The sequence below is a fragment of the Choloepus didactylus genome, chromosome 4, assembly GCF_015220235.1.
Source record: "Choloepus didactylus isolate mChoDid1 chromosome 4, mChoDid1.pri, whole genome shotgun sequence".
NCBI lineage: Eukaryota > Metazoa > Chordata > Mammalia > Pilosa > Megalonychidae > Choloepus > Choloepus didactylus.
The window spans coordinates 129,972,957-129,997,738 of NC_051310.1; the positions used below are offsets into that span (position 1 = coordinate 129,972,957).

At 36.5% G+C, this 24,782-nt stretch overlaps 1 protein-coding gene across 4 annotated transcripts in view; it reads right to left on the bottom strand.

Annotated features, from left to right (window-relative positions):
• The window catches only part of AP4E1 (adaptor related protein complex 4 subunit epsilon 1), a 106,902-nt gene that overhangs the window by 72,516 nt on the left and 9,604 nt on the right, over positions 1 to 24,782 (bottom strand). For 3 of the 4 annotated variants that reach the window (XM_037833984.1, XM_037833981.1, XM_037833982.1), the window contains exons 4-6: positions 10,907 to 10,980; positions 9,697 to 9,818; positions 5,683 to 5,842 (exon numbers count right to left, since the gene is read on the bottom strand). In XM_037833984.1, coding sequence (XP_037689912.1) covers positions 5,683 to 5,842; positions 9,697 to 9,818; positions 10,907 to 10,980 — 356 coding nt within the window. The remainder of the gene's footprint in view (positions 1 to 5,682; positions 5,843 to 9,696; positions 9,819 to 10,906; positions 10,981 to 24,782) is intronic. The other variant, XM_037833983.1, reaches the window with a different exon arrangement.

Here is a 24,782-nt window from a genome sequence, read left to right on the forward strand (position 1 = left end):
GTCTCTGGCCCTGTTTTGGCTGGGAAATACTGATGAACCAAGGATCAAAGAAGAAACTTAACAAAAAGTCAAACAGCAACAAAACTCTAGTTAAGAGAGAGGAAACTGACCTTCAGAATAATCTCATCAAGATAAGCAGATGCCCAGGTAATAGCAAAAAGTTACAAGCCACATTAAGAAAGAGGAAGCTATGCCCCAGTCAAAGGAACAAATCAGAGAGCTGGAAGAAAGACAGAATTTGGAAAAACTAATCAAAGTTCTTCAAACAAATCTCCTAAACCAATTCAAGAGGATGAAGGAAAATATGGCTAAAGGATGTTAAGGAGTCACTGGATGAGCATAAAGAACTTGAAAGCATGCAAGAATTTATGAGAATGAAAGACACGGTAGATGAGATTAAAAATACACTAGAGGCATGCAACAGCAGATTCACAATATATGGAGGTTAAACAATATAGTCTAAAACAACAAGTGGGTCAAAGAAGAAATTTCAAGGGAAATTAGTAAATATCTGAAGACTAATGAAAACGAGAATACAAACACATCAAAACTTATGGGATGCAGCAAAGGCAGTGCTGAGAGGGAAATTTATAGCCCTAAATGCCTATATTAAGAAGGAAGAAAGAGTTGAAATCAAAGACCTATCTGCTTACCTGAAAGAGCTAGAAAAAGAACAGAAAACTAATCCCAAAGCAAACAGAAGGAAAGAAATAACAAAGATTAGAGCAGAAATAAATGAAATTGAGAACAACAACAACAAAAAAAACAGTAGAGAGAATCAACAAAATCAAAAGTTGGTTGATAGAGAAGATAATAAAACTGAAAACTCTTAGCTTTATCATTATAAAGAAAAAAGGGGAGAAGATGCAAATAAATAAAAATGAGAAGTGAAAGGGGGAGACATTACAACTAACCCCACAGAAATAAAAGGATCTTAAGAGGATTCTATCAACAACTCTTTGCCAACAAATTAGACAACCTAGATGAAATGGACAAATTCCTAGAAACACATGAACAACCTACACTGACTCTAGATGAAACAGAAGACCTCAACAGACCAATTACAAGTACACATAGACTCAGTCATCAAAAACCTACTAACAAAGAGAAGTCCAGGACCAGATGGCTAGGTGAATTCTACCAATCATTCCAAGAAGAATTAATACCAATCTTGTTTCAACTCTTTCAAAAAACTGAAGAGGGAACACTACCTAACTCATTCTATTAAGCCAACATCACCCTAATACCAAAATCAGATAAAGATACTACAAAAAAATAAAATTACAAACCAATCTCTATAATGAATATAGATGCAAAAATCCTCAACAAAATACTTGCAAATCAAATCCAACATTAAAAGAATTATACAACATGATCAAGTGGGCTTTATTCCAGGTATACAAGGGTGGTTAAACACAAGAAAATCACTTAATGTAAATAGATTAAAAAATCAAAAGGGAAAAACCACATGATCATCTCAATCGACACAGAAAAGGCATTTGACAAAATTCAGCATCCTTGCTTGATAAAAACACTTTCAAATATAGGATTCAAAGGAAACTTCCTCAACATGATAAAAGGCATATATGAAAAACCCACAGTTAACATCATACTCAACAATAAGAGACTGAAAGCTTTCCCTCTAATATCAGGAACAAGATAAAGATACCCAGTGTCACCAGTTATTTAACATTGTGCTAGAAGTTCTAGCTAGAGCAATTTGTTAAGAAAAAGAAATAAAAGGCAACCAAATCAGAAAGGAAGAAGTAAAACTTTCACTATTTGCAGACATGATCTTATATTTACAAAGTTCCGAAAAACCTACAAAAACAAAGCTACCAGATGTAATAAATGAGTCCTGCAAAGTAGCAGGATAGAAGGTCAATGCACAAAAATCAGTAGTGCCTCTATACACTAGAAATGAGCTATCTGAGGACACAATCAAGAAAAAAATTCCATTTACAATAGCAACTAAAAGGAACAAATATCTGGAATAAAAAAATAAATATAAGGAATAAACTTAAGCAAGGATGTAAAGGACCTATATTCAGAAAACTTTGCTAAAAGAAATCAAAGAAGACCTAAATAAATGGAATGGCATTCCATGTTCATGGATTGGAAGGCTTTAAGATGTCAATTCTACCCAAATTGATCTACAGGTTCAATTTAATACCAATCAAAATTCCAAGAGCCTACTTCACAGAAATGGAAAAGCCAATTATCATATTTATTTGGAAGGATAAAGGGTCTCGAATAGCCAAAAACATCTTGAAAAAAAATGAAGTTGAAGGACTCATGCTTCCTGACTTCAAAGCATATTACAAAGCTACAGTGGTCAAAACAGCATAGTACTGGCATAAAGATTGACATATTGAACAATGGAACTAAATTCAGAATTCAGAAATAGACAACTGCCAAAAGATGGAAGCAACCCAAGCATCCATCACCCAATAAATGGATAAACAAAATGTGGTATATATATATACAACGGAATATTGTTCAGCTGTAAGAAGAAAAGAAGTCCTGATACATGTGACAACATGGAGGAACCTGAAGGATGTTACGTTGAGTGAAATAAGCCAGTCACAAATATAGGGTGATCTCACTAATATGAACTAAATACAACAAGCAAACTCATGAAGTTAGCATCTAGAGTATGTTACCAGAAAACAGACTGTGGATAGAGAATGAGGAACTGATGCTTAATTTGTACAGAATTTTTTAATAAGAGTTTTTGTAAATTTTTAAAAATGGATAGAGGTGATGTTAGCATGTTTTAACACATGTAAACAACAGTGCTGAATCATGTGCGTGACAGTGGTTGAATGGGGAAGTTTAGGGTCCTGTTTATCACTAGAAGGAAAGCTAGAGGATGAAACAAGGGATTGTATAACATAGTGAACCCTGTTGTGGATGACAAAGGTGGTTAATAGTACAAATACAAGAATGTTCTTCCACGAATTAGAACAAATGTATGTCACAACTACAAGCTGCTAGTAACAGGATGGTATATAGGAAAAAATGCACCTAATGCAAACTATCATCAACAGTAATATCTCAACATTCTTCCAACAACTGTAACAAAGGTTTCCCACCAAAGCTAAGTATCATTAATAGGGGGTATAAGACGTGATGGTTGCTAACGTGCCCACAGACATAGGGGACTGGTGGTTTGATGGGTTGAGCCCTCTACCATAGGTTTTACCCTTGGGAAGACGGTTGCTGCAAAGGAGAGGCTAGGCCTCCCTATAATTGTGCCTAAGAGCCTCCTCCCGAATGCCTCTTTGTTGCTCAGATGTGGCCCTCTCTCTCTAGCTAAGCCAACTTGAAAGGTGAAATCACTGCCCTCCCCTCTATGTGGGATCAGACACCCAGGGGAGTGAATCTCCCTGGCAACATGGAATATGACTCCCGAGGAGGAATGTAGACCTGGCATCATGGGACGGAGAACATCTTCTTGACCAAAAGGGGGATGTGAAAGGAAATGAAATAAGCTTCAGTGGCAGAGAGATTCCAAAAGGAGCCGAGAGGTCACTCTGGTGGGCACTCTTACGCACAATTTAGACAACCCTTTTTAGGTTCCAAAGAATTGGGGTAGCTGGTGGTGGATACCTGAAACTATCAAACTACAACCCAGAACCCATGAATCTCGAAGACAGTTGTATAAAAACGTAGCTTATGAGGGGTGACAATGGGATTGGGAAAGCCATAAGGACCACACTCCACTTTGTCTAGTTTATGGATGGATGAGTAGAAAAATAGGGGAAGGAAACAAACAGACAAAGGTACCCAGTGTTCTTTTTTACTTCAATTGCTCTTTTTCACTCTAATTATTATTCTTGTTATTTTTGTGTGTGTGCTAAGGAAGGTGTCAGGGATTGATTTGGGTGATGAATGTACCACTATGTAATGGTACTGTAAACAATCGAAAGTACGATTTGTTTTGTATGACTGCGTGGTATGTGAATATATCTCAATAAAATGAAGATTAAAAAAAAAAAAAAAAAAAAAAAGACGTGATGGTTGCTAACGTGCCCACAGACATAGGGGACTGGTGGTTTGATGGGTTGAGCCCTCTACCATAGGTTTTACCCTTGGGAAGACGGTTGCTGCAAAGGAGAGGCTAGGCCTCCCTATAATTGTGCCTAAGAGCCTCCTCCCGAATGCCTCTTTGTTGCTCAGATGTGGCCCTCTCTCTCTAGCTAAGCCAACTTGAAAGGTGAAATCACTGCCCTCCCCTCTACGTGGGATCAGACACTCAGGGGAGTGAATCTCCCTGGCAACGTGGAATATGACTCCTGAGGAGGAATGTGACCTGGCATCATGGGACGGAGAACATCTTCTTGACCAAAAGCGGGATGTGAATGGAAATGAAATAAACTTCAGTGGCAGAGAGATTCCAAAAGGAGCCGAGAGGTCACTCTGGTGGGCACTCTTACGCACAATATAGACAACCCTTTTTAGGTTCTAATGAATTGAGGTAGCTGGTGGCAGATACCCAAAAATATCAAACTACAACCCAGAACCCATGAATCTTGAAGTCAACTGTATAAAAATGTAGCTTATGAGGGGTGACAATGGGATTGGGAAAGCCATAAGGACCACACTCCACTTTGTCTAGTTTATGGATGGATGAGTAGAAAAATAGGGGAAGGAAACAAACAAACAGACAGAGGCACCCAGTGTTCTTTTTTACTTTAACTGCTCTTTTTCACTTTAATTATTATTCCTGTTATTTTTGTGTGTGTGCTAATGAAGGTGTCAGGGATTGATTTTGGTGATGAATGTACAACTATGTAATGGTACTGTGAACAACTGAATGTATGATTTGTTTTGTATGACTGCATGGTATGTGAATATATCTCAATAAAATGAATATTAAAAAAAACGGGTATAAGAGGCATGGTGTTTTTCTTTTCGGAGAGATGAAAATGTTCTAAAATTAACTGTGAAGATTTAAGCACAGCTCAGTGATTATACTAAGAGCCACTGATCGTACACTTTGGATGGACTTACAGCATATAATTACAACTGTGTTAAAAAATAATAATTATTATGCTGCATGAAAAAAAGCCAGACACAAAAGGGTATATATTATATGATTCCATTTATATAAAATCCTAGAAAATGCAAACTAATTTACAGTACAGAAAGAAGATGAGGTATTACCTGGGTGTGGAGTAGGTACAAAGAGGAACTAGAGGGAGGGATTACAATGGGACATCAAGAAACTTTTGGGGGTGAGAGGTATGATTGCTATCTTAATTGTACGTATAGTTTCATGAGTATATGTGTACATCAAAACTTATGGTATTGTACAATTTAAACATATGCAGTCTAATGTATGTCAATTATATCTCAATAAAGATGTTTTTTAAAAAAAGAATGCTTAGGGTAGGACAGAAACTAAAGGGCTGGGTGTCCAGGGACAGAAGGAAACTTACTTTTTCACTGTGTATACTTTTATATTGTTAGAAAAATTTTTATCTTATGCATATAGTATTTTTACAAAAATCTGCTTAGGAAATAAGTAATAAAAATGGAGAATCTTTTTTAAAAAAGGCAATCAAATTTAAAATGTTAACTGAAAGCATTTTACTGAAAGATCTGAGGGTTTTTTTTTAATTCCTTAATTATATTTTTCTAATGGTTACTCAATACCTGCTGAAATTTCCAACTTACCTTAATCATCCTAAGGTATATGTGCAAGGAAGCAGCCATGACTCCAACATCTCTGTCACAAAGTGCTTTCCGAAACTTAATATGAATATGCTGTACTTGATTGGGAGCAATGAGATGGAATTTGTATAGTGCCAGAACAGCTTTTCTTCGTATGATTTCCCTAAAGATAAAATATGAAATCTAAACAAACCCATTTGAACCACTGGACATTTAATTTAAAAAGATGATGGGCCACATATCTACGGCCAACTGATTTTCAACAAGGATGCCAGGTTCACTGAGTGGGAAAAGAATAGACTCTTCAAAAAAGGGTGCTGGGAAAACTGGATATCCACATGCAAAAGAATGAAAGTGAACACAAACTTGAAACCACATATAAAAATTAACTCAAAATCGATCAACAACCAAAATATAAGCGCTAAAACTATAAAACGCTTAGAAGAAAATAAGGAAATATCTTCAGGATCTCATTTTAGGCAATGGATTCTTAGACTTGATACCAAAAGCGTAAGACAAAATAAAAAATAGATAAATGGAACTTCATCAAAATTAAAAACTTCTATGCATCAAAGGGTATTAGGAAGAAAGTGAAGACAGCCAAAAGAATGGGAGAAAATATTTGGAAACCATATATGTGATAAGGTTCTCATATCCAGAATATATAAAGAACTCTTACAACTCCCCAACAAAAGACAATCCAATTAAAATACATGTTTCCAAAGAAGACATACAAATGTCCAATAAGCACATGAAAAGATACTCAACGTCATTAGCCATTAGGGAAATGCAATTTAAAACCACAATGAAATGCCACCTCATACACTCCAGAATGGCTATTATTAAAAAATGGAAAATAATAAGTGCTGGTGAGGATGCAGAAAAATAGAAACCCTCAAAAATTGTTGGTAGGAATGTAAAATGGTGCAGCTGATACGGAAGTTTCTTAAAAAGTTAAACACAGAACTACCATATGACCCAGCAATCCCACTGCTAGGTACATACCCAAAAGAACTGAAAGCAGGGATAAAACAGAACACCAATGTTCACAGCAGCATTATTAACAGTAGCCAACAGGGGGAAGCAACCCAAATGCCCATCAGCAGATGAACGGATAAATAAAACGTGGTATATACATGCAATGAAATATTATTCAGCTATAAAAAGAATGAAGTTCTGATAAATGCTCCAACATGGATGAACCTTGAACACATCATGTTGAGTGAAATAAGTCAGGCACAATCACACAATATGATTGTGACAGATAATGGATGATTCCATTTACATGAAATAATAGAAAGGATGGACAGACGGATGGAAGAATAGATATTGTATGGTTTCATTTACATGAAATAGAAGGAAAGAGGGAAGGAAGGGAGGGAGGGAGCATGGAAGAGAGGGAAGTGAAGAAAGAAAGGTATAACAAATGTGACAAAATGTTAAAATTTGGTAAATGTGGGTATTTGGGTTGGGGTTATATTGGAGTTCTCTGTATTGGTTTTGTATTATTTATACAACTGTCCTGTAAGTTTGAAATTATTCCAAATAAAAAGTTTTAAAAAAAGATTATGGGCCAGATGGTATCAAGACATCAGCTACTACCTTATAATCTAAAAAATAAAAATAAGTAAGAGTTATGCATTTATTATGAATTTCTTTATTCTAATACACTAAGCTGTAAAAGCAGTTATCTCTAAGGAGGTAAGACCTCAAGAGACTTTAACTGTCCATGTTATAAATATGGCAATAACCATATTGCCATTGGATATTAACCAATATTAGTTACAGGGAAAAGTAGGCAAACAAGGTGAGGAAAAAGAATTCAAACTCTGAACAGTCTCAGAAATCTCTAGGCATGGCCTGAGGCCTATAGGGGAGACATCAGGAGACTTGAATTCTGGCTCTGGTTCTGGCTTGCTGAAATAGCCAGGGATTTAAATGTCGAATTAGAGCCCTGTCTCACATCTTTGTGACTAACTGTAGCTTCCCATATTATTTAGCTCTTTACTCTATAAGTATAGAGTTGGGTATGGCCATAACTGCAAAAACAAAATTTCAAAAAGTCTGAATTCTCGTTGTTAGAAAACATGAGAGGCCAGGATGCAATTAGAGTAGACAGGAAGTAGTAGGGGAAAAAAAAAAGAAATTTAGGCGGTCTTTTAATTCTCAGAAGGATTTCATATAAAGGGTGAATAACTATGATCACAAGACTGGTGGTTAGGAAAAATTACCTAAAAATATGCTGCTGCTATGATCAGATAAGCCTATAATTAGTTAAGAAAAACAAATATTTTATTTCCAAAAAATTGTCTACACCCATCCTTTCTTCTAAACACAGATTTGACATCAACAAAACATAAAAAGTTCAAAAAAACTATGACGTTATTCTATAATTCTTAGCAAAAGCTATCATTTTAGCTGGAAAATTCATGGTCCAAGATTTCTTAAAGACCAAAAGCTATAAGAAGATATTTCACAGTCTTAGAACATTAAAAACACTGACTTAACAAGAATATGGAATTAAGAAATGTGGTTTTAGTAACAAAAAAAAAAATCTTTATCAAGAATGTAGGTCTGCTGCAAAGGAGAGGCTAGGCCTCCCTATGGTTGTGCCTAAGAGCCTCCTCCCGAATGCCTCTTTGTTGCTCAGATGTGGCCCTCTCTCTCTGGCTAAGCCAACTTGAAAGGTGAAATCACTGCCCTCCCCCCTACGTGGGATCAGACACCCAGGGGAGTGAATCTCCCTGGCAACGTGGAATATGACTCCCGGGGAGGAATGTAGACCTGGCATCGTGGGACGGAGAACATCTTCTTGACCAAAAGGGGGATGTGAAAGGAAATGAAATAAGCTTCAGTGGCAGAGAGTTTCCAAAAGGAGCCGAGAGGTCACTCTGGTGGGCACTCTTACGCACACTTTAGACAACCCTTTTTAGGTTCCAAAGAATTGGGGTAGCTGGTGGTGGATACCTGAAACTATCAAACTACAACCCAGAACCCATGAATCTCGAAGACAGCTGTATAAAAATGTAGCTTATGAGGGGTGACAATGGGATTGGGAAAGCCATAAGGACCACACTCCACTTTGTCTAGTTTATGGATGGATGAGTAGAAAAATAGGGGAAGGAAACAAACAGACAAAGGTACCCAGTGTTCTTTTTTACTTCAATTGCTCTTTTTCACTCTAATTATTATTATTGTTATTTTTGTGTGTGTGCTAATGAAGGTGTCAGGGATTGATTTAGGTGATGAATGTACAACTATGTAATGGTACTGTAAACAACCGAAAGTACGATTTGTTTTGTATGACTGCGTGGTATGTGAATATATCTCAATAAAATGAAGATAAAAAAAAGAAAAAAAAAAAAAAAAAGAATGTAGGTCTAACTAAAATATTGTAGTCAGAGAGGAAAAATGTAAAATGATTATAAAATTTTTCCTAGCTTTACAGATCATGAAGCTAAGGGGCATGGTCAAAAACAAAATAATTCTAAGTGATGAGAAAGTATATCAAGCTTGTAAAAAGAGAAGGTTAGCAAAATATTACCAGTTAATATTCAATTATATATATTCTACTTTAAAATAGAATTTGAACACTGTGGTTTTGCTATAAAAGCACCTTGCCTATACATCAAACTTTTGCATTCATAGCACCTGAACTATTTCCAAACATCTTCCATTATTTCATTTTATTCTAAAAACAATTTTGTGAGAACTAAGGAGCTTAAACCAACCCCACATAGCCAAGGGAAAACCAGGACCACTGCTCATTAGAGGTAGAACTGGGAGGAAAGCCAAAGATTCCTGATACTAAGCCTGTCAGTTTAATTTTTAAAAGCTAGCTATCAGTTTTTTAAACCCATATAAAGGACAAACCTATTGGGAATATTTGCATTATAACCGGCAAAGATTATTCTCTATCCTGGTAACATTAAGTTCAAGTTATAATAAAATTTCAAGTGTAAATTTTTGTTTTGAAATATATGGTGAGAAATAACTATCCAAAAATAATTTACTTACTTAGAATGTTGCAGTTTATCTTCTATTAATGGAAGAACAGCTGGAATCATTTCTCGAGGGAAGATCTGGCTGACGATAGTAAGTGCCATGCATACTTCTACCAGATTAGTACTCTGCAAGTCCTGGCATAATTATTAAGCAAACAAAACATTCAGTGTAAAATTTGGAATTAGGGATGGTGAGCTCAATATCCTAATAGTGCTACTAGGTTGTTTTCCACTAACTGTTTAATTTGTACATATTTAGGCTTTTATTTTATAGGACTGTCCTGTCCCTGTTTATTTCATTTGCCTTAATAAAGTCAATAGATAAATATAGCCCAAAAGCAACTAAAATTAAAAAAAAACTGTATTTCTGTTCTGATATTGGCCAAAGTAGTCTCCTTTTCTTTACATGCAGGCTTTAAAACTTTTTTAAACCAATAACAAAGTATGAATTTTTCTTGTTAATCAGCAATAATATAAATGGAGTTTAAAAGGAAGTTATTCCAGAATATATGTAATAAAATGCATTCATATATACTTATATAAGCATAGTTTATAAATAATTCTAATGGAACCAAAAAATATGTTTGAGTATGGAAAAAATTTGAACTTAACAATAACCTTAATACAACATATTGACTTGAAAGTCAGAAAATACCATACACACACACACATATCAAAAGACTGCCACAAGACAAACAGGAACAAGTGTGACCATTCAATTATACCTTATTATTAATTTTGATAAAAAGTTCAGCAGGAAAAAATACGTGAGTGTGGCTTAATTGTGTTTTTATTATCTATACATCTCACTTATCCAATTATACTCTATTTCCCTTTAAAATGACTCTTTAGAATTCAAAGACTTCAATTACTCAGTTTATATCGATATCCAAATAGAACAAATCCGAGAGAAAAAGTGCACCTGGCAAAGAGCCTGAAGACCTGATTATAATTCTAGTTCTGTTTTCTTAAATGAAACATTAAAAAACAACAATAATAACAGCTACAACTTTACAGTCATTCCTTTAACATACACAACTATAAATTCTATTATTAGCCCCATTTTATAGTTGCAAAAACTGATCTAAAAGATGTTTCTAGGCCCATTCTGTAAGCTTATCTTCTTCCAAAATTATTATTTAACTCAACATGAAAGAAGAGAACTGTCAGATGCCTGAAGGATTAATATGAGACTTCATATTAACCAACACACAATACAGTACCTTTACAACTGTATTCACAAGGAGAAGCAGCAGTTCATGATTTTCATGTAGAAATAAAGAAACAGCCAAATAACCTATAAAAGTTGAGGGGAAAAGTCTCATAACTGCCTTTCAAAAATAAACTTTTCCAAAGAAGGTACACAAAGTAATATATATTCCAAAAATTTAAGTGCCAAGATATCAGTTAAAAGTAAAAGTAAAAACAAATTGCAAAATATAAGGTCCAGAAACCTTCAGTAAGGAAGATTTTAGATGTTCTTCATCCTGAAATCTTTCAGAATTAGTAATTCACTGAATACACCTGAAATGGAAAAGAGGCTATGCGTACCAACTTAAACTCCTATAAATTACCTTAGGTTATATACCTGATACCTTCTGTGCAAATTTTACACTATCAAGCAAAACATTCTCTATCTTTTTGGCAAACACACAATTATACAAAAATTAAAAATTATTATAGTTAATAGTGAGTAACTGGCTATTTGTATTGTTTAGTGAGCTGCCTAATATCAACCCACACAATGTAAATCATATATTAAGTAATATACAATATCTTATTTTCTCAACTTGGAGATATAGCGTTGAATGAATAACAGCTTTTGAGGAAAGAAACCCCGTCTATCACATTAAATGTAGTTACTGTCTTAACTGTGCATTCTTATTTCAGTAATACTAAAACATAAAAATGTACAGCTTAGAATGAAGGAAATACATTAATAATATGGCAAATGCCAAAAGCATGGAACCAAGATACATCATGTCATTTTCTCTGTCACCCCTGTATTATCTATTGATAATAACTAACATTAGTTACTATGGGTCAAGTACTTTACAAGCATCATCTCAACCCACCAACAACTTTATGAAGTAGTAATATTATTATCCCTAGTATAATAATGAGGCCCAAAAATGGTAACTGCCCAAGGTCACAGCTATTACATGGTAGAGCCAGGACTCAAACACAAACAGTCTGGGTCCAGTGCATGTTTTTAACCCTTATGCTCTACTGCCTCTCCTCAGTCTACCTTGAGGCCTTATGCTCTGACTCCCATTCTGCGTAATTCCTTCAGCCCTTCAGTTAGGGATACTACTACTGACTATGCTCATCATTACCCGGCAACCATACTGTCTGCAACTGTTGAATAACATGAGAAAACAGTTAGAAAACACCTATTCTCAATACCAACACAGAAGTAGCTGCATGACCCTCTGCAATATCTTTACTGAAGGTCAGAGGAGCAGAGATATTACTACCACAATCATGAGAATGGAAAAAAATCCTGAGCAGGGCCAAGAAAGAAATGAGGAAACCAGAGAGAACATTTAAAGCAGAGATTAGGTCTTATCAGACTGCTGTGAACTCACTGTTCAGCCAAGGTATGACCCATACTCAAGTCACCAATACGAAGCATGATGGTTAATTTCATGTCAGCTTGACTAGGTTATGGCATCCAGTCGTCTAGTCAAGCGAATCCTAGCCTGACTGTTACTGTGAGGGTATTTCGTGGATTTAAATCATTATTCGATTGATTACATCTACAATCAACAAAGGAGAAAGCCTTCAGCAATGAGAGGAGTTTCATCTAATTAGCTGAAGGCTTTCAAGGAAGAACTGATGACTTAGCCATCAGAAAGAAGAACATCTACCGTTACTTCAGCCAGCCAGCTTCTCCTGGGGAATTCTATGTCACCATCAAGTTCTTAACTTGTGGCCTGCTCTACAGACTTGCTAATCCTCACAGTCACATGAGCCAATTCCTACAATAAATCTCTTAATATATATGTGTGTGTGTGTGTGTATATATATACGTGTGTGTGTGTGTGTGTGTGTGTGTGTGTGTGTGTGTAGATCTTGTCAGTTCTGTTTCTCTGAAGAAACCTGACTAATACACAAAGGTACAAGAAGATAAACTAATCCACAGATCAACTCAATCAAACCTTAATTCTGCCTGTTAGCAAGAACATCCTAACTCTTCTGACAATCAGAAAACAGGGAAAAAGATATTCTATCTCCAAAAAATGGAAAAGGTTTCAGTGCAATACAGAATAAAAACTATGATTATGAAATAGACTTGATATGACCAAGAGTGAAGTGTAGGATAAGAATACAGGCTTTGACTCATAGAAACTAGGGTTCACATTCTGGCTCCACCATTCATTAGCTCTACAACCTTGGACAAGTGGGTTAACTTTCTGAGCCTGTTTTCTCATCCGTAAAGTGAAGATAAATACTACCTAATACAACGCCTGACTTATAGAATAATGAAATTTCTTTAATCAATAAAACAAAAAATAAGAAGGCATTCTCCATCAGAGAAGGTACCAAAGCTGGTCTTACAAATGTCAGGCAAGAGGATAAGACAATAATATCAGACTGAAGACATATGTAAAGATTAAATGCCATCTTAAAAAAAAAAAATTTCCACTCAATAGCACACATTAAAAATATCTGGGCTTCAGTCAACCAAGATGGTGGCATAGATGTTATAGATGCTGTTTTCCCACTGAACCTTTGAATAACTAGCACAAACTGGCAGAACCATTTTCCTCAAAACTCCAGAAAACAGTTAAAGGGTTGCAGTAACTGGGTGGGTGCCGAATCAAAAAAATCACAGCTTTAAAAGCAATAGGAAAAGCTCCTGGTGCCCTTGCTGACTCCTCTCACACCCTCCCAGATGTGGTGTGGAGCCAGCTTGTGTTCCAATTATGGGTCCCTGGCCCTGTTCCATAGGAAGCAGAGTAAACCCTATGCACGTACTGCGGAGCTTGTATGTGGGTGCCAATCTATAGGGTAGAAACCCGAACCAGAAAACTCTTCTCTGGCTGGCTCTCCCAGAACCTGCAAGCAGATGCAGATTACTGACAGCTAAAGCAGTGTAAGAAACAAGTCCAAGCAGCCTGGGGCAAAGGATTACTTTCTTTAAGTCATATAATAGAGCACACAGGAGAGGGAGAAAGTCTATTCCTTGGGGAGTACAGAGGGCATTCAAATTCCTGTTAATGGGGGAATTCCTAAGGTCAACAGAAAGCACAAGCCAAGGGCAAGACACAGGTTCAAAAAGACAGAGAATGGGGGCCCTTCACATTTGTCTCCAGCTGATCTTGATGGGAGGACTAAACTCTAAAGGAGAGCAGCAGGAAACATACAGCCAATTTACAAAGACTGTGAAAGCTGTTGTTTGCATTGGTTTATTTTTTTCCCCTTTATTAGAGAAGCTGTGGGTTTACAGCACAATCATCCATAAAATACAGGATTCCCTTATACCACCCCACCACCAACACCTAGCATTGGTGTGAAACATTTATTACAACTTATAATAGCACATTTTTATAAGTGTACTATGAAGTCCATGGGTTTAGCTTAGAGTTCAACGTGTAGTGCAGTTCCATGGGATTTTTAAATTTATTTTTATTCTGTTACTATATACATAATCTAATATTTTGATTTGTTTACTTTTGTTAGCTCCTGGCACTCAAAGAATCTCTGTCCTATCACTAGTCTGGATACAAACTTAAAGAACAGAGAGCTCAGTGGCCAAATCCCAGAATTAACACTTTAAAATATTAAAGTGTACAGCATACAACAAAAGATTACAAGACTCACAAAGAAACAGGAAACAGTGGCCCATCCACACAAACAGGATGAAAATCCAGAAACCATCAAAAAAGAAAAGATTTTGCACATACTTTTTAAAAAATGATCCTCAATATGGTCAAGGAGATAAAGGAAAGCACAGAGAAAGAAATAAAAGACAGCAGGAAAACAATGAATGAAAATATGGGAATCTGAATAAAGAGAAAGAAATTTTTAAAAGGAACCAAACAGAAATACTGGGGTAAATACAATAACTGAAATGAAAAATTTCCAAGAGGGTTTCAACAGCAGGTTGGCGCTAGTAAAAGAAAGAATCAGTGAATTCGAAGGCAAGGCAATTGAAAGGATTCAGGCTGAGGAGCAGAAAGAAAACAGAATTTAAAAAGTGAACAGAGCCTAAAAGACCTATGGGAAACCATCAAGTATATCAATATATGCATTATGGGAGTCCCAGTATGAGCAGAAAGAAAGGGGCAGAAGGAATAGTCAAAGAAAAAATGGCAGAAAACTTCTCAAATTTAACAAGACTTGAATGCACCCATTCAAGAACCCTGAAGAACCCCAAAGAGAACTAAGTCCAGACACATAATAATCAAACTGCCCAATGCCAGTGATAAGGAGAAAATTATGACAGCTGCAAGAGAAACGCAATGTATTATATACAAGGGAGTCACAATAAGATTAAGTGCCGATTTCCCATCAAAAACCATGGAGGCAAGAAGACGGTGAGGCTAAATATTTTAAACTGCTGAAACACAACAACTGCCAACCAATAATTTTGTATCTGGTGAGACTTTCTTTCAAAAGTGAGGGAGAGATTAACACATTCCCAGATAAACATAAGCTGAGAAGGCTTGTCACCGCTAGACCTGCCCTAAAAATGATGGAAAAAGCAGTTCTTCAGACTGAAAGGAAAGGACACTAAACTGTGGACCAAAGCAGCATAAAGAAATAAAGACCTCCAGTAAAGGTAACCATTTGGGTAATTATAAATGCCAGTACTACTCCATTGTATTTTTTTGATATGTAACCACTTTTCACTTTTACAGGTTTTAAAATGCAAATGCATAAAGACCCGACTATATGCTGTTTACAAGAGATTTACCTGAAATTCAAAAACACAGTAGTCTGAAAGTGAAAGAATGGAAAAAAAATATACTATGCAAATAACAATAAAAAAGGGGGGGGAGGAGAGCTGGGTAGCTATACTAATAATAGGTAAAACAGACTTTAAGTCAAACCTATCAAGGGGGACAAAGAAGGTCACTATATACTGATAAAGAGGTCAATTCAACAAGACCTAAAATTACAGATATATATGTACCTAATAGCAGAGTACCAAAATATATAAAGCAAATTTTGACAAATTTGAAAGGAGAAATAGATGGTTCTACATTAATAGTAGGAGATTTCATTATACCACTTTTAATAATGGATAGAACATCTATACAGAAGATCAATAGGAAATAGAAGACTTGAACAATACTCTAAACCAACCAAATCTAACAGACTATATTGAACACTTCACCCAACAGCAACAGAATAAACATTTGTCTCTAGCGCACATAGATCATGCTCCAGGATAAACCATAAATTAGGTAATAAAACAAGTCTCAACAAATTCAGAAGTATTGAAATCACACAACGTATTATCTCTAACTACAATGCAATGAAGCTAGAAATCAGTAACAACGGGAGAAATGGAAAATTCACAAATTTGTGGAAATTAAATAGCGCACTCAACCAACCAATGGGTCAAAGAATAAATCGAAAGGAAAATGAGGTACTATCTTGAGGTAAATGAAAACAAAAACACTACATATCAAAATTTACAGCATGCAGCAAATGCAATGCTGAGAAGTAAATTTATAGCTCTAATGCTTACATTAATAAAGAAGAAATACCTCAAATCAACACCTAACCACACGAGAGGAGAATCTAGAAGAGCTAACTAAACCCAAAAAGAGCAGAAGAAAGGAAATAATGAAGATTAGAGCAAAGATAAATGAAGAAGAGAGTAAAAAATCAATATAGAGAAATCAACAAAACCAAGAGTTGGTTTTTTTAAAAGATCAAGAAAATCGACAAACCTTAAGCTACACTGATAAATAATAAAAGGGAGAAGACACATATAATCAAAATCAGAAATGAAAAGGGGAAAATTACTAACGACTTCACAGAAATAAAAAGGTTTATAAGAGGATACTATGAACAACTATACACCAACAAATTAGATAACCTAAATAAATGACAAATTTCCCAAAACACACAAACTACCTACCACTGACTAAAGAAGAAATAGATCTTAAGAGACCAATAACTGGTAAAGAAATTAAATTAGTAACCAAAAACCTCCCAACAAAGAAAAGCCCAGGACAAGATGGCTTTCCTGGTGAATTTTACCAAATATTCCAAGAAGAATTAACACCAATCCCACTCAAACTCTTCCAAAAACATAGAAGAGGAGAAAACACTCCTCAACTCATTCTATGAGGCCAATATCACCCTAATATCAGAGCCAGATAAAGATATCACAAGTAAAGAAAACTACTACAGAACAACATTCCTTATGAATATAGATACAAAACTCAACAAAATATCAGCAGTCAAAACCCAAGAGCATATTAAAAGAATTACATACCATGATCAAGTGGAACTTGCCCCAGGTATGCAAAGGTGGTTCAACATAAGAATATCAATTAATGTAATACACAACATTAATAGAACAAAGGGGAAAAAAAACAAATGATCATCTCAACTGATGCAAAAAGGCATCTGACAAAATCCAGCAGCCCTTTTTTTTTTTTAAATCTTCATTTTATTGAGATATATTCACATACCACACAGTCATACAAAACAAATCGTACTTTCGATTGTTTACAGTACCATTACATAGTTGTACATTCATCACCTAAATCAATCCCTGACACCTTCATTAGCACACACACAAAAATAACAATAATAATAATTAGAGTGAAAAAGAGCAACTGAAGTAAAAAAGAACACTGGGTACCTTTGTCTGTTTGTTTCCTTCCCCTATTTTTCTACTCATCCATCCATAAACTAGACAAAGTGGAGTGTGGTCCTTATGGCTTTCCCAATCCCATTGTCACCCCTCATAAGCTACATTTTTATACAGTTGACTTCAAGATTCATGGGTTCTGGGTTGTAGTTTGATATTTTTGGGTATCTGCCACCAGCTACCTCAATTCATTAGAACCTAAAAAGGGTTGTCTATATTGTGCGTAAGAGTGCCCACCAGAGTGACCTCTCGGCTCCTTTTGGAATCTCTCTGCCACTGAAGTTTATTTCATTTCCATTCACATCCCGCTTTTGGTCAAGAAGATGTTCTTCGTCCCATGATGCCAGGTCACATTCCTCCTCAGGAGTCATATTCCACGTTGCCAGGGAGATTCACTCCCCTGGGTGTCTGATCCCACGTAGGGGGGAGGGCAGTGATTTCACCTTTCAAGTTGGCTTAGGTAGAGAGAGAGGGCCACATCTGAGCAACAAAGAGGCATTCGGGAGGAGGCTCTTAGGCACAATTATAGGGAGGCCTAGCCTCTCCTTTGCAGCAACCGTCTTCCCAAGGGTAAAACCTATGGTAGAGGGCTCAACCCATCAAACCACCAGTCCCCTATATCTGTGGTCATGTTAACAACCATCGAGGTGGGGTAGGCAAATACCCCTGCATTCTCCACAGGCTCCCCAAGGGGGCACTACATCTTTTTTTCCTTGTTTTCCTTTTTTTTTTTTTTTTAACTTTCCCTTCTTTTTTAAATCAACTGTATGAAAAAAAAGTTAAAAAGAAAACAAACATACAATAAAAGAACATTTCAAAGAGACCATAACAAGGGAGTAAGAAAAAGACAACTAACCTAAGATAACTGCTTAACTTCCAACATGTTCCTACTTTACCCCAAGAAAGCTACCTAATATAGCAACATTTCTGTGAACTTGTTCCTACTATATCCATCAGAAATTAACAGACCATAGTCATTCCTGGGCATCCCCACAACGTTAAATAGCTTATCTGTTCTTCTTGGATTATTGTTCCCCCTTCCTTAATTGCTCTCCACTGCTAGTTCCCCTACATTCTACATTATAAACCATTTGTTTTACATTTTTCAAAGTTCACATTAGTGGTAGCATATAATGTTTCTCTTTTTGTGCCTGGCTTATTTCGCTCAGCATTATGTCTTCAAGGTTCATCCATGTTGTCATATGTTTCACAAGATCGTTCCTTCTTACTGCCGTGTAGTATTCCATCGTGTGTATATACCACATTTTATTTATCCACTCATCTGTTGAAGGACATTTGGGTTGTTTCCATCTCTTGGCAATTGTGAATAATGCTGCTATGAACATTGGCGTGTAGATATCTGTTCGTGTCACTGCTTTCCGATCTTCCAGGTATATACCGAGAAGTGCAATCGCTGGATCAAATGGTAACTCTATTTCTAGTTTTCTAAGGAACTGCCAGACTGACTTCCAGAGTGGCTGAACCATTATACAGTCCCACCAACAATGAATAAGAGTTCCAATTTCTCCACATCCCCTCCAGCATTTGTAGTTTCCTGTTTGTTTAATGGCAGCCATTCTAACCGGTGTGAGATGGTATCTCATTGTGGTCTTAATTTGCATCTCTCTAATAGCTAGTGAAGCTGAACATTTTTTCATGTGTTTCTTTTGCCATTTGTATTTCCTCTTCAGAGAACTGTCTTTTCATATCTTTTGCCCATTTTATAATCGGGCTGTCTGTACTATTGTCATTGAGTTGTAGGATTTCTTTATATATGCAAGATATCAGTCTTTTGTCAGATACATGGTTTCCAAAAATTTTTTCCCATTGAGTTGGCTGCCTCTTTACCTTTTTGAGAAATTCCTTTGAGGTGCAGAAACTTCTAAGCTTGAGGAGTTCCCATTTATCTATTTTTTCTTTTGTTGCTTGTGCTAGCCCTTCTTGATAAAAACACTTAGAAAACTAGAGCTAGAAAGAAACTTCCTCAACATGACAAAGGGCATATATAAAAACATCATAATCAATGGTGAAAGACTGAAAGCTTTCCCTCTTAGATCAGGAACAATACAAGGATGCCCAATATCATGTTATTCAATATTGTACTGGAAGATCTAGCCAGAGCAATTAGGCAAGAAAAAGAAATAACAGGCATCCAAACAGGAAAGGAAGAAGTAAAACTCACTATTTGCAGGTGACATAATGCTACATACAGAAAATCCTGAAAAAAATTCACACAAAAAAACTACTAAAGCTAATAAATGAATTCAGCAATGTGGCAGGGTACAAGATCAACATGCAAAAATTAGTAGTGTTTCTACCCACTAGTAATGAACAATCTGAAGAAGAAATCAAGAAAAGAATTCCATTTACAATCGCAACTAAAAGAATAAAATAGCTAGGAATTACTCTTAACAATGGACTTGTACACAGCAAACTATAAAACAATGCTAAATTAAAGAATATCTAAATAAATGGGAGGGCATTCCATGTTCATGGATTGGAAGACTATCATTAAGATGTCAATTCTAACCAAAGCGATCTACATAATCCTAAAAAAATACCAACAGCCTTTACTGTAGAAATGGAAAAGCCAATCACCAAAATTAAATGGAAAGGTAAGGGTCCCCAAATATCCAAAAACATTTTGAAAAAGAAGAATGAAGTTGCAGGACTCCTACTTCTTGATTTTAAAATTTACTACAGATCTTCAATAGTCAAACCAGCATGGTACTGGCATAAGAACAAACATAGAATAGAATTGAGAGTTCAAAAGTAGGCCCTCAAATCTATGGCCCATTGTTTTGACAAGGGTGCCAAGTCTATTCAATGGGGAAAGAAGAGTCTCTTCAACAAATGGTGCTGGAAAAACTGAATATCCACATGCAAAAGAATGCAGGAAGACCCCTACGTCACACCACATACAAAAAGCAACTCAAAAATTGCTGAAGGAGTACAGAACATTTAAGAGGATTGATTGTAAAGATCCAGAAATGGATAGTACAATACTATCTGATGTTAGCACAATATTTTAAGCATAATGAACAAAGCTGAGTGTGAGTATGGTTGAAAGAGGAAGGCCAGGGGACTGTAGGACACCAAAAGGAAAAATAGGAGATAAAAATGAACTGTATAATTTAGCAAAACCTAGGGCAGACAATGATGGTGATTAAATGCAGAAATAGGAAAAAGTTCTTACATGAGGGGGAACAAGTGAATGTCAACATTGCAATGTGTTGAAAATGGGAAAAAATACAATCAGTGAAAACAGGGTCTATACTTAATGGTAACATTGTAATAGTCTTCCATTAATTGTAACAAAGGCAATAAACCAAAGCTAAATGTCAATAGACGGGATACAAAGGAGGGGTATGGGATTCTTGTTGTTTTTGTTGTTTCCCCTTTTTTATTTTTTTATTCCATATTCTTTTACTTTTTCCTCTTCTCCTTTCTTTGCAGAAGAAATGGATACGTTCTAATATAGATTGTGGTGGTGAATGCATAACCATGTGATTATACCAGGAGCTATTGATTATTCACTTAGGATAGACTGTAGGGCATGTGAATAAAACTGTTTTAAAAAAATAAACAGAAAAATACAAATGCTGGAGAAGATGCAGAGAGAGAGAGAGATACCTATTCACTGTTGGTAGGGAAACAGAATGCTGCAACCCCTCTGGAGGACAGTGTGGTGGTTCCACAAGAGGCTAGGCTAAGGATACAGTTACCATATGATTCTACAACCCTGTTATTTGGTATATAATTGCAAGAACTGAAAGCGGGAACACAAATAGGCATTTGCACGCTGGTGTTTATGGCAGCAGTATTCATGATGGAGAGGGGCCCATGGAACAAAGTGGCCCTCATTCACAACGACACATAAATGGAAGAGTGAACTGTTGTGTATACATACAATGGAATATTGAATGGCTGCAAGAAGGAATGAAGTTGTGAGGCATGGAACTAGGTGAATGAATCTCGAGGACATTATGTTGAGTGAAATAAGCCATAAACAAAAGGATAAATATTGTAAGCCTTCACTAATATATACTAACTATAATGAGCAAATGCTGAGAATTGAATCTCAGCACAGATTATCAGGGGACAGAATGTGGGCAAAGATTGGGCAATCAACGATGCAGGAGTACAGAATGTTCAATAAGGCTTATTGTAAAGGTTCCTAGAATGTAAGCTCTTACAGCAGTTACTTCTATTCCTGAGTTTTAACTGTTATTTAAGAGATGTTTATTTGGTACAAAATTTATATTCTCTAATTTATGTATCTAATTTAACCTTTATGGTCAGTTTATTTAAACAACATAATGACATGGAATCTAGAATAAGGAATGAGATCTTGTTATTCTGTACAGGTTAATGTAATATCCTGATACATCCCAGAGTATTTGGGGCAAGAAAAAAGTATTTGCAAAGTTCCCTTGAGGAACTAGGGAAAAAAAAGTGGAAATATTAAACTTCCCACTTGGGGAATTCCTGAAATTCTGGAAGCATTAGGGACTCCCAATTTAATAAGTCAAGCCTTTGATCTTGACTTATTATGAGTCAAGGGACTTGCTCTTATGAAACTTACTCCTGCAAAGGAGAAGCTAAGCCTACTTATAATTATGCCTAAGAGTCACTTTCAGAGAACTTCTTTGTTGCTCAGCTATGGCCAATCTCTCTCAGCCAACCTGCAAATCAACTTACTACCCTCCCCACTATGAGGGCCGAGTGGTTCATGACTCCCACAGATGAGCCTGGCCCTGGCACTGTGGGATTGAGAATGGCTTCTTGACCAAAAGGGGTAAAACAGGTTAAACAAAATAAAGTTTCAGTGGCTAAGAGGTTTCAAATAGAGTGAAGAAGTCATTCTGGAGGTTATTCTTATGCATTATAAAGAAATTCCTTTTTAGTTTCTAGTGTATTAGAATAACTAGAAGGAAATACCTGAATCTGTTGAACTGTAGTCCAGCAGACTTTATTCTTGATTATGACTGTATAACAATATAGCTTTTATCATGTGATTGTGTGATTATGAAAACCTTGTGACTGATACTCCCTTTATCCAGTGTATGGGCAGATGAGTAATAAAATAAAGACAAAGAAACATATAAATAATAGGGGGGAATAAGTGGCATGGGAAATTTTGGGTGTTCTTTTATACTTTAATCTTTTTCTTTATTTTGGAGTAATGAAAATGTTCTAAAATTGATTGTGACAATGAATGCGCAACTATATGATACTGTAAGCCATTGACTGTGTACTTTGGATGGATTATATGGTGTATGAATACATCTCAAGAAAATCGCCTTTAAAAAAATTGATTGAAGACCTGAATATAAGAACCAAAACCATAAAAATCCTAGAAGAAAACATAGGGAAGCATCTTCACGTCCTTATGTTAGGCAATGGTTTCTTAGACTTTACACCAAAAAGCACATGCAACAAAGGAAAAAAAAGACAAATGGGACCTCTTCAAAATTAAAAAGTTTTCGGCATCAAAGGACTTTACCGTGAAATTAAAAGAACCTACAGAATGGGAAAAAATATTTGGAAACCACATACCCACATGACTAGATAAGGGTTTCATAACCAGAATATATAAAGAAACCCTTCAACTCAACAACAAAAAGTAAAACAACACAATTTCAAAATGGGGAAAAGATTTGAATAGATATTTCCCCCAAAGAAGATATACAAACAGCCAAAACACACAGTAAAAATACTGGACATTAGCCATTAGAGAAATACAAATCAAAACCACAATGAGGGAGGAGCTAAGACGGCAGCATAGAGAGGAGTGGAAGACTGTTAGTATCCCCCCCTGGAACAATTCATAAATGACCGAAAAACTAGTAAATAACCTAGAATAACTGCAGGGAGACAAACGTGACTGTCCACTCATCATCCACCAACCTGAATTGGGAGGAATGCCAGAGATCGCAGCATAAAATCTGTAAGTAGAACTGTGGAGCCGCGCTGAGAGTCAAGAGCCAAGAGCCCCTCCTTCACGGAAGCCTCGCGGTGCTAGAGAGCAGCACTCTCTCAGCCAGGCTCCAACTGGCATTTTAATGTTAACTGCTCAATACAGACAGCGAATCCTCAACAAGCAGAGGCTTTTGGTGACAAATGACCTTGGGAGAGTCGGGGGACATATCTGTCTCAGGAAGGGGAGCCCAGAGGATCGGGTGCTATCTCTGGCTGATGGGTGAATTTGGGAGCTTTCTGTCCCTTTCTCTCTCTGTCGAGAAGACCTCAGCCGTTTTCAGCTTGCAGCGCTTTGCAGTAAAGAAAGCCTCAGCCATTTTAAAATCAAAACACTGATCAGCAGTCAGAGAAACAAAGAACTTATTGATATGCAGATAACCTCTTTGGAGGGGGCACAGCTTCCCAAGAGGAAAGAGAGGGGTCCAGTTCTACTGCCTGCCTTTAGGAACCAGACCCCAAAGCCTGGGGGAGGAGACCCACAGGCCACACCCCCTTACACCAGCCGGTGACAGGCTGACAGGTACAAGTGCTGGGCAGAAAAGCACAGGTCTGTCAGTCCGCTAAGAAAAACCATCAGGGAAAAACTGGATACTAAATATTTCCTCCTTCTGTGACCTGAGACTGTTCTCATCTGGGAAAACCTGATTGGGGTGGCCTAGGAGGTCAGATGCCTAGACAACAGAAAACTACAATCTACACTAAGAAAAACGAAGTTATGGCCCAAAGGAACAAACATACACTTCAACTGAGATACAGGAATTTAAACAACTAATGATAAATCAATTCAAAAAGTTTAGAGAAGATTTCGCAAAAGAGATAGAGGCTGTAAAGAAAACACTGAGCATACATAAGGCAGAAATAGAAAGTTCAAAAAAACAACTAGTAGAATCTATGGAAATGAAAGGCACAACACATGAGATGAAAGACACAATGGAAACATACAACAGCAGATCTCAAGAGGCAGAAGAGAACACTCAGGAACTGGAGAACAAAACACCTGAAAGCCTATACGCAAAGGAACAGATGGAGAAAAGAATGAAAAAATATGAGCAACATCTCCAGGAACTTAAGGATGAAACAAAGTACAAGAATGTACGTATCATTGGTGCCCCAGAAGAAGAGAAGAGAAAAGGGCAGAAGCAATAAGAGAGGAAATATCAATGAAAATTTCCCATCTCTTATGAAAGACATAAAATTACAGATCCAAGAAGCGCAGCGTACTCCAAACAGAACAGATCTGAATAGGCCTACGCCAAGACACTTAATAATCAGATTAT